At 40.9% G+C, this 11,377-nt stretch overlaps 1 protein-coding gene across 1 annotated transcript; it reads left to right on the top strand.

Moving 5' to 3' along the window:
- Positions 1 to 8,556: 8,556 nt before the first annotated feature.
- Positions 8,557 to 11,377, top strand: LOC143628214 (uncharacterized). Its single transcript, XM_077097858.1, has 4 exons — positions 8,557 to 8,681; positions 9,094 to 9,366; positions 9,454 to 10,371; positions 10,556 to 11,377. The coding sequence occupies exons 2-4, from the start codon at positions 9,268 to 9,270 to the stop codon at positions 11,375 to 11,377; spliced, it is 1,839 nt and encodes a 612-aa protein (XP_076953973.1). The 5' UTR covers positions 8,557 to 8,681; positions 9,094 to 9,267.

The raw sequence follows: 11,377 nt of genomic DNA, 5'->3' as shown, positions 1-11,377 counted from the left end.
CCGACATCACCCTGAACACGTTTCTGAAGTCGGAATTTGCAATGCGTACTTGGATTGACGTGAAATTAACCAAACGCTTGCCGAACCTCCATGACTTGTACTTCAACAAAAGTCAAACGACTCAACAAAAAGAAAATAAACTGGAACGTACTTACAAACCCCGGGTTGCCTCCCGGTCAGCGCTGAATTGCGTGTTTACAGCTCGACAATGCCTCAAATGTTTCAATTGTCTTCATAAACCGGTGAGGTCACAATGAAGCTCACCGATTCTTTGTCAACCTTTCCTTTCCCTGTTACTGATTCCTTATTCAGTTTCATCTTACTCACTCTCTCCTTCCAACCTTTCTTCTTCACGCTACCTTTCAGTTCGTTCCTGTCAGTTACAAAACATCCATCTCTTGTATGATTTGTGCACGAAGGTACACACTTGTCAACAAGAGGATTAGTAGCATTTTCAAACAATAATAACCGCTTAACACGGTTCCCACACTTAATGCCCAAAAATCGCTCAACATAATCAATTACCGCATATGCTGTTGCAAGGAATGGCCTACCCAGTATGACTTCAGATTGTTTAATATTCCCTTTAGCATAATCAAGTACAAGGAAGTCAACTGGGTAGATAAATTCATCCACTTGAACCATTACATTAGTAACCATGCCTCGGGCTTGTGTATGAGTTTGATTTGCTAACACCACGGTGATGTTTACACTTTCTAACGGGCCAAACTCATACTGATCATATAAACTGCCAGAAATGACGCTAACACAAGCTCCAAGATCTAAAAGTGCCCGATCAGTTTTAAAATCTCCAATTTGAATTGATAAAAATGGCACTCCCGGGTCTTGGAGTTTACTTGAGGTGGTATTATTCTCCACCTCCTCATCTTCCGTGTTGGTCAGTTTAGTATTTAAACATTTATCACAAGTGCAGTTTTCACAAAACGATAACTCGTCAGTTTTTAATTTAACTTCATTTTGGAAAACCATTTCATTTTTCCCAACACATTCATTCTCATTACTAACATCGTTCACCACCGCCTCAACAACCTGCGGTGGTGACTCAGCTTCAACACAGGTAATTTCAAAATGAGGTACAAGACTTACCGCGTTGATGTGCACACTATTACCTTTCTTAGAGCTTGAATTGGCATGTTGCGGGTTCACTGTGGTATCGCTCGGTAGCTGCCCCGCGTTCTTCTGAAATCTCGCTACGTCCGTTGCGAGCTTACCAATCTGTTTTGACATTGCCTCTGAAGACTTATCCCTTAACTCTAACTGTCTCTGCATTTCCTTCTGATTATCAGTCACGACCTTCAACCACGCATCTAACTTTGAATGTATTGACTCGTCTGAATTTCTCGAACTACCCTTCTGCTGGTCCTTATTCTGATTACCCGACGAACTGTTACCCCGGTAACCATCTCTGTTATATCCCCGACTGTAACTCTGACTGTTCGAACCACCCTGACGGTAGCTGTTATGCTGTCGGTTCTGACTGGACCCTTGAAAGTTCAGATTCGACTGACTCGACGCGTTTCCGTATCTGAAATTCGAGTGATTCCTTAGGCCCGGATGATAAGTATTTGAATTGAACCCTTGGCCCTTAGAATTCCCTTACACGTAACTGACTTCCTCCTTGTCGGGGTACTCGTCATCATCAGCAAACCCGGGGTAATCTTCACCTTATGCCCCAATTCACCACAGTCAGCACAAACCGGGAATTTCACCCCGACTTTACCAACCTCTTTCTTCTTCTCTTTTCGATAACCTACGAGTTCTCGTTCCAAATCTGCAATTCTGAATGACTCGCTCGAGGCTGATTTAACCGATCTGGTGACCCCAACTTTTCGTCCTCGTTCAGTAGCTGCTTCTGACTTGGAATCCTCACACATAAACTCAAGAAAATCCCAATCGTCCTCGTCGGGTTGATTCAATAACATACCATTACACGATGATTTCAAATATTTTTTGTCTTCATAAGTCAACCCATCAACAAAGCACTTAACCAACTCCCACAACTCAATCTGATGGTGCGGGCACTTCCTAATAATCTCCATATAACGAGTAAAGGCCTCATGAAATAACTCACCCGGTAATGTGAAAAATGTCAAATCTCCATCCGGGCCTTGTTAGTCTTCGACTGCGCATATTACTCGTTAAGGAAAACCTGCTGCATCTCAGCCCAGCTCTCAATACTGTGCATCGGTAGCGAGTTGAACCAGTGTTTTGCTTTGTCTTTTAGTGAAAACTGGAACAACCGCAACCGAACCTCATCCTGATCATATGTACCATCACCGATAGACCTGCAAATAGCTGAAAAATCTGACAATTGTGAATACGGGTCTTCCGATCCCAGTCCGTGAAAATGTGGAACTATGTTGATGTAGGACGGACGGGATTTAAATGTCGGCTGTCCCGGCTGGTGAACCTGTGGGACAATAGGTGAGGCACCATCTGAAATAGCCGGTTTGAACCGACTGTTAACACCCTGAATCGGAGGCCCATAATTCCTTCGTTCGGCCCTCGGTTCCTCAAAACCTCCCCGGTTAACCTGAATCGGTTGTCTTCGTTCCTACCGATATCTTCCTATACCACCCCGATCCGGATTTCTGTTCTTCCACCTGTTACCTCTCACCCTAACCGGCTCCTCAACCTCTTAAATCTGAATACCCTCATCTGCATTTCCCAGCTCAAACCCGTCATTCATTGGTCCCCGTTCTTCCTCTTCTCCATCTTCTTCGTCTTCAGTGTGAATACTGACATGGTCAAAATCCCATATAATCGGCTGTCGGTGACAAGGGGTGTTGTTCGGGACTAATGGCCCGGGTCTGTCAAGCTTTCGGTTTCGGTTTCTGGACTGTCGGGCTGAATTTTGGTGTTGTTGATTGCTGTTTATTAGTGGTGGTAGGTCATTATTTAGTGGATTTTGGTTATTTGGAGGGTTAGGCTCGGGTTGGAAAACATTGATCTGGGGTGGTGGGTTTTGGTTTTGATTCTGGTTCTGGTTCTGACCTTCCATGTCTGACTGTCTAATCTGTGCTCGGTTCTGCCGAGCTAAACATTCGATTTCTGGCTCGTAAATCAGCAGAGAATTTCTTCCAGAATGGCAAATGTGCATAAACCTGTTACCTACACAAATAACACACCCCGCGTAAAATGGGTAAATAAAACTAAACTAAAAATAAAAATAACAACTAAATTAAACTAAATTAACAAAGAAATCAATTAACACAAAAACAGTAAGCGCACAAACTCCCCGGAAACGGCGCCATTTTGATGCTAGACTATCGCTATCTAGTCAAAAACAATATAAATCAGTGTCCTAATCACCTTAAACTAGTCAGGGTAAGTAGCGTGTCGAACCACGAGGAGTTTGTGGTCAGTGTAAAGTGAAACCGATTCCTAACATTATGAAGTGATTCAATTAACAAAGTGCTGATCACACTAGCAAACAAGTTGGTTTTATAAGAAACAAGCAATTACTTAAGTATTCAATCAATTAACAAAGCAAATCACACCCGGGAATTCAAGTAAATAAACTAACAGCAAACTCATGCACATAACAGATAAACTATCATGTGTCAACTACAGACTGACTAACCGGTTAAACCTTAGGCATCCACGCTCGCTAACACACGGCACTAGTTATCAAACGGTCCCTGCTAGTGTGACTCAACTAAGGGCAAACGTATGCTTTCTCACAATTAACAGGTCAAAACAATCCTATAAGCAATTATCATAGCAACTGGCATACTAATCGTTCTGATCGAAATAAACCTAAACTGACGTTGTGCACAATAATACTAGACATCAATACTCATAGATTAACATCAAAATAATTACAATCAATCGTTCTAGTACATGAGAAAATAACTGAAAGATTACAAACTATACATCTCGGGTATGACTCGAAGGATCTAGCCGCGTCTCGGCATCTCTCGGGCTTCAGTTATGATGGATAGGATCATGCACAGGACCTTGAGATGATTGGAAGTGATGGTTCTCCTCTCTTCTGCTATGAAAATCGCCTGGATATGGAATAATGGCGTCTAGGGTCGTCAAAACGAAATATAAACTCAAACCCTAACTTTCACGATTCTGGGGACCATCGCGTAGCGCGATGGTCTCCTGTCCAGGTCCATCGCGCTATGCGATGGACCAAAGTCAACGCCTGGTTAAATTGCAGAGCATCGCGTAGCGCGATGCCCCATCTTCAATACCGATCGCGCTACGCGATGGGCCTCTTCACTCAGCAAGTCCATATTAATGCCTCGATTCGCGTGCTGGACATCCCGGGTCTTCATTCCGTGCTCGCACAGGTCCAAATTAAGCGCGTTATATTATATTATATTATATTATGTTATATTATATTATATTATATTATATTATATTACAATACAATGCACTTTAAGAACGTACCTGTACAGCGGGTCCCTAATGGTCGAGACCTTGGCCTTGGTGTCCAAAGCTCTATCCCCGAACGGATGATCGCTTATGGCCCTCCACCATACCCGTAGGTCGTCGTCCGGCATATTGTTCCCTTTAATAGTGGACCTACTAAGGTTTGCATGAACATGTGGCAACATTCAGCATTATTCCGCCTTTCGATCGTGGCTACTCCTGTAACATCCGGCCCCTCACACCACCAATATTGTCCGCTTTGTCCACGAATAGCTCACGGATTTGTTTTTGGTTGCCCAGGTAAAGACTTCCTAGAAGGTCACCCATCCTGCTAGTACTCCTACCTGAGCACGCTTAACTGTGGAGCTCTATAACGTCCTCTTTTCTAAATAAATAGATAAAGTATTTCGGTTATTTTAGTTGTCGTGTCGAGAGACGTCATTTAATAAATTAAATATAGAATATGGATAATATTAAGAAAGGTTATTGTACTTGAGAATGATTATGGGCCTAAAAGCTTTGGGCTTTGCATATTTAAACCCTTAAACCCTAATTTAATCTTTATCCTCCCCCATCATCATTCCAATCATTTTCACACCCACCCATACACACATAAATCTCATGTACAAACATTCCAAATCCAACTCCATCTAATCAAGATCTAACCTTGAGGTACGTTTTAATATTCGTTTATCTTTCTCATCTCGTTCTATCCTAAGATGCAATAACCAACGAATAACGAACCAAGCCGTCATAAACAAACACCGACCCTAATTATATAATGTTGATATGATAGAATGTGTATATATATGTATATTATATATACATGAGACAGATAAAGTATGCACGTACGATAATGAAAGTATGAAATGAACGTATGGTAGTTAACGGGACATGTATGGTCGTATGGTTAAACGAGACAAAGGGATCAGACCCTAATAATATCTGAGGTTGTGATAGAAGGGACCAGACGCTAATAATATCTGAGATTGTGATAGAGGGACCAGACCCTAATAATATCTGAGATTGTGATAGAGGGATCAGACCCTAATAATATCTGAGATAGTAGGGATCAGACCCTTATAATATCTGAGATTAGAGGGACCGGACCCTATTAATATTGAGAGGAGGGATCAGACCCTAAAAATATCTGAGATTGAGGGACCAGACCCTGATAATATCCGAGATAGTAGAAGTAGTATAGTTACGGTATGCCATAGGAAATTAGGAAAGAAAGTGTGTAAATACGTATGCATGTATGTAAAGTATATATATATATATAAATGAGTAATAGCAAGTAAAGTATGAAATACGTATCTCCGGGCGCGTATAAGTATGGACGTGAATGTATTGTATGTTAATTGATTCTAGAACTCACTCAGCGTAGCTGACTTTTAGTATGCACCAAGGTGAGTAGGATGAGATAGGTTGCTTAGAGTGGGACACGTGGCAAATAAATGAAGACTGACATCGAAGAAAAGAAGAGACACGTGTTATTTATGTTTGATGTTTAAGACTTATGTTATGTAAGAATGATTGACGTTATGTTCCACGAAATGTTTTAATTAACTCTGATTTTACGAATTATGTGAATGAGTAAATCCAACCAGCGAGAAAGTAGGGCACCCGGGTTGGGGGCCTTACAAGCTCTCCTCTCGTCCACTACCATTAAGCCCAAAACGCGTTGGTGATTTAAGAGGCGGGACATTTTACTTATGAACCAAGGATCTCTCTTGTCCACAGCCAATGTGGGATTTGCCTAGGTGTTACAAACACCCCCCCCCCCTTTTGGACTCATCGTCCTCGATGAGGATTGCTCCACCATCCAATCCAGGATGGGGGATTCACCTAAGATGTACCTCGCGACACCCCCGGGGACTCACCGTCTCTGATGAGGTTTGCCCCTCCATCCCGAACGGCACAAGAGTGGCTCTGATACCACTTGTAACATCCGGCCCCTTGCACTACCAATATTGTCCGCTTTGCCCACGAAGAGCTCACGGATTTGTTTTTGGTTGCCCAGGTGGAGACTTCCCGGGAAGTCACCCATCCTGCTACTACTCCCACCTGAGCACGCTTAACTGTGGAGCTCTCCTCTCGTCCACCATTAAGCCCAAAACGCATTGGTGATTTAAGAGGCGGGGCATTTTACTTATGAACCAAGGATCTCTCTTGTCCACAGCCAATGTGGGATTTGCCTAGGGTGTTACAACTCCAGTACATACTTGCAGGTGGTCTTCTGGATCTTTAGTACCGTCATAAGTTTTTACGTTGTAAGGCATCTTGATATTGGTCTTGAACTCAAAGTTGGCTATTTGCTCAGAGAAGCAAGATAGGGTGCTAGCTTTGTAAGGTGAGTAAAGTTCAAAATGTGTCGAGTCAGAATCATTTCTTGTTTGATTATCATGTGCTGGTATAGTAGCCTGTTGGCTTGTAATAGGGAAGCCAGAAGGTACCTTGATGTGGTCGAAATTATATATAACTTGCATAAATATTTCCTACACTATTAATAGTTTTGGGTTAGCTTTTATTTATTATTAATCCTAATTGGATTGAAATAATGGGTGTAAGGAGCAACCTTACTTGGAGGACAACTAGTAACGGGGGATGAAGGTTTAGGCAACTCTGGTTCAAGCTCAGGTCCAATACCAAACTCTATGCAGAAGCGATCGAGCTCCGCCTTATAAAGTTAGGAGATTTGAAGAGCCATATCCACCTTTGAACCCATAATCAAAAAATAGACTAGTGAGAAGGAAGATCGTACCTCTTGGGGGGGGGGGGATCGACGGAGAACTATGTATTACCCGGAAGTTTTAATTACGAAAAAGAGGGAGAAGTTATAAAGTGATGGTTCTTGGGGATACATAAAGGGGCTTTTGAAATTTCAAATCCCCAAAATTTAGGGGCATGTGGAAGGCTGAGATTTATTTAGGAAGTAGCTGTCACCTAAAGGAAATAATGAGCTCCAGCAGTAACCATCAATTCAGTCAGTTATTGTAGGAGCAGTCACCAGAATAAAATAAGTGTAGCAAACGAAAGGTTGGTACGCAAAGCTCCTAGCTTCCAGTCCCAAGCTTCAAATGCAAAAGTTTCGGACCACAAGTTTCTAGTTTCCAGACCGCAAGATAAAGAAACACTTTCCAGCTCCTGCGCTTCAATAAATAAGCCTAAAAACAGCAAAATGGGTATGTGTATTGGTCTATAAAGAGGCACACCTCTTAGTCCAAAAGCATTAAACACCTAGGGGGAACATCATGAAGAAAATGAGTTAAGTCACAATCATTCATCATTACAATCCTAATACTTCTGACTAGGAGTTGATGACGTAGGTACCCTTACCCATCCATAAGCTAGGGAAGCCTAAAAGCTAAGAAGCAGCAAGCACCAGCTGCTAAGCTGGGAAGCTCGAAGCTTCAACACCAAAGCTTCTAGGTTGACTAGGGCAGCTCATCGCAATAGTAAAGTTCAGAGAAGACGATGTGACATAAAACTGAAATCTGCCATAAAGCATATATGTCGACATTACAGGTCAAAAGTGGACAGCAAGTTATACCGAAGTAGTATGACTTGTGTGAACATGCTAAAAGAGAAGTTGTCCATTCCCTCTTAAGAAGCTTAGGCTTTCCCAAAGAAGCTTATGCGCGCTGTATATAAAAGGAGAACTTCACAAAACGGTATTTTCATTCATTCTCATCCTATTCTCTATACTCTCTCTTCATACTTACTTTCTTATCACCTCTAATTCACATCAAATTACTAATTCTAACGTCGAAGGCTGATCGTAGGAGACCCCCCTGCGGTGAGAGTAACTGGTTGTGTTCTTTGATTTTAACAGGCTTTGAAACTTTGTTAGTGTACTATACTCTTGAACCACCATACCGTCATTGTCACTAGACACGTCGTAGCACTAAATACGTTTACTAAACGAGCTCTAATTTTAGCAGGTTGATATAAAATGATATTTTAAAATAAAGAGGTAGGTCAGTGAAATTCCACGCACACCAGCCAATTGCCAAAGGTATGGTTGATCACTTTCTAAGGCTGAAAACCAAAACGTGGCCAATAACCTCCAAACAATATAAAAAAGCTTTAAACTTACAACCTCGAGAAAATAACTTAATAATTTATGACAAAATTCAAAAGCCATTTTGATTTCTCGATAATATTTGTGGATAAGATTTCACCCAGATGTCACTAAACTACAATTTCCTACGTGCAGAAAGAAAGAAAGAGAGTTTCATCTCTCCTCATTGCTTCATCCTGCTTCACTCAAACAGGTAGGTACTCTCTTTTTTTTTAAACACTCTCTAAATTACCACATTTTCATTCATGTTAACTTCTTTAATCAGCAAAAGCTTTGATCTTTTTGGAGTTTTAGTTTGATTTCATGCTTAAAAATGTAATCTTGGAACATAATTTGATTATGAGAGCTAAATTTCCAGGATTCTTTGAAACCAAGAAACTGAATCTTTATGTTTGCAATATCTGATTTACAATGATATTAGGGGTGTGTTTTGCTAGTTACTTATCTTATTTTGCTCTTGAATATGATTATGTAGCCCAACTAGTGGTGTGAATTCTTGATCTAAACGAAATTCATAGGTTTGGGTTTAGTCTAAACGGGTCGGGTCTGGTTGGGTTTTACCGAACACTACCTGTTTCGCTTACTTTATTTATGACTATGTTTAGGATGTCTAAAGTAAGGCCAATACCATCATGTGTCTGCTAAGATCATGGATTTGAGGTGAAAGTCAAAGTCAATGTCAAAGTTAGGTGCTTAAAGCACCTTATTATTTTAGTGCCACGCATCAAATAACTGAAATAAACTTGGTTTCAAGATATTAAGAAGCATTTACATGAAAAATGGGAGAACTTGGTAGAGAAAGATTGCATTCGGTGATCAACAAGCACCAAAACAGACCAATCATAAGCAAGTCAAAGGTCAAAGCATCATCCACCATGGTACACCACAAGCCTTAACTCCGAATTATGAACATTTCAGTATTAACAAACCCAACAAACTAACAATAAGTTTTACTTACATTTCAGCAAACGCATATGCCCGAAAAGGTCCACTTTGGTACGGTTTCAGCTGTCGTGAGTTCAAGAACTCAATCGCGCTGCACCACCTGTCAAGAAAACAAACACAACAGCTGCCAGACGGTCCGTTCACGAACCAAACTTATGAAAATATTAATCGAAAAGAAAAGGCCACAAGAAGTTCAATCAATCATGAAAGATTTAATCGAAGATGGCCACAAACCGACACTTGTCACATATACAACTCTCTTAGCTGCATTAACCCTCCAAAAACGGTTCAATTCGATCCCATCCCTCCTTTCAAAAGTTGAATCCAACGGCTTAAAACCCGACTCAATCTTCTTCAATGCCATGATCAACGCGTTCTCAGAGTCGGGAAACATTAAAGAAGCCATGAAAATGTTCAAGAAGATGAAAGATAGTGGTTGTAAGCCTACAACAAGCACTTTAAACACATTAATCAAAGGTCTTGGGGTCATTGGTAAGCCCGAAGAGTGTCTAATGTTGTTACAAATGTTGACATTGGAAGAAAATGTGAAGCCGAATGACAGAACTTTTAATATTATTGCGCAAGCTTGGTGTAACAAGAAGAATATTGAAGAAGCATGGAATGTTGTTGATAAGATGGTTGAGTTTGGTATAAAACTGGATGTTGTGACATATAACACGATAGCAAAAGCTTATGTTTTGAATGGGGAGACGTTTAGAGCCGAAGGGATGATATATCAAATGCAGAATAATAGAGTGGCTCCAAATAAACGAACGTGTGGGATTATTGTTAACGGGTATTGTAGAGAAGGTAACATGAATGAGGCTATGAGATTTGTGTACCGAATGAAGGATCTTGGTGTGCTACCAAATGATGTCGTTTTCAATTCGCTTATTAAAGGGTTTATTGATGCTGCAGATTCTGATGGAGTTGATGAGGTATGTGTAGTTATTTTTTTAAATAGTTAATAATGTGTTATTTTATTGCAAAAACAAGATAATCACAATGATTATCTAAATGTTTAAATAAAGAAGCATGTTAGCTTTCTGTAATGCTTCAATATAACCAATTCAAAACGGGTTCTTGACGATCGAACTAATTACGTTTCGATGATGATGGCAGACACTAGAGATGATGGAGGAATTTGGGGTCAAACCCGATGTGATTACATTCAGCACCATCATGAATGCATGGAGTTCAGTAGGATTAATGGACAAATGTCAAGACATCTTTGATGACATGATCAAGAGCGGAATCGAACCCGACATTCACGCGTTTGGTATCTTAGCCAAGGGCTATGTCCGGGCTGGAGAACCCGAGAAATTCGAAGCACTTTTGCAAGTCATGAAGGAGTCAAAAGTGAGCCCAAATGTTGTCATCTTCACTACTGTCATTAGTGGATGGTGTAGTGCAGGAAAGATGGATAACGCCATGCGGGTTTTTGACAGGATGGGCAAAATGGGAAGTTTACCTAACTTGAAAACATTTGAAACTTTGATTTGGGGATTTGGAGAAGCTAGACAACCGTGGAAAGCCGAAGAGTTGATGCAAATAATGGAAGAGAAGGGGATTGTTCCACAAAAGAACACTTTAGAGCTTGTTGCAGAAGCGTGGCGTGCCATTGGGGTTACCAATGAAGCTAAGAGGATCTTGGATCATGTTGATGAAGATGATAACAATAGTTATGAAAATGATGGCGATGATGAAACCGAAACCGTTGATTTGATTAATAATGGGAATGGATCACCAACTATGAAGTCAAGAAGTAGAATTGTTGTTGAAAGATCAAAGTTTTCACCAGAAAGTTTGAGTAGTGTGACTAGAAAGCCAGTTCATACTTGTCGGTTTGGTGTGAAAACGATGTCATTGTTTCACAAGCGGGTTCAGGTTGTGGTTCGGGTTTCGTTTTATGGACACATGAACACTTGCAGACTGGTGTTTTGA

The sequence above is a fragment of the Bidens hawaiensis genome, unplaced genomic scaffold, assembly GCF_021521415.1.
Source record: "Bidens hawaiensis isolate Kalapana, Puna unplaced genomic scaffold, B.hawaiensis_p1.1 tig00004839_1, whole genome shotgun sequence".
NCBI lineage: Eukaryota > Viridiplantae > Streptophyta > Magnoliopsida > Asterales > Asteraceae > Bidens > Bidens hawaiensis.
Note: the sequence above shows the minus strand (reverse complement) of the source record. Positions and strands in the feature narration are given on the sequence as shown.

Excerpts from the sequence above, each read along its gene's own strand:
- LOC143628214 (XM_077097858.1), top strand. The coding sequence starts at position 9,268 with ATGGGAGAACTTGGTAGAGAAAGATTGCATTCGGTGATCAACAAGCAC. Across the intron at positions 9,367-9,453 it reads TCAAAGCATCATCCACCATG|CAAACGCATATGCCCGAAAA; the intron begins GTACACCACAAG and ends CTTACATTTCAG. Across the intron at positions 10,372-10,555 it reads ATTCTGATGGAGTTGATGAG|ACACTAGAGATGATGGAGGA; the intron begins GTATGTGTAGTT and ends TGATGATGGCAG.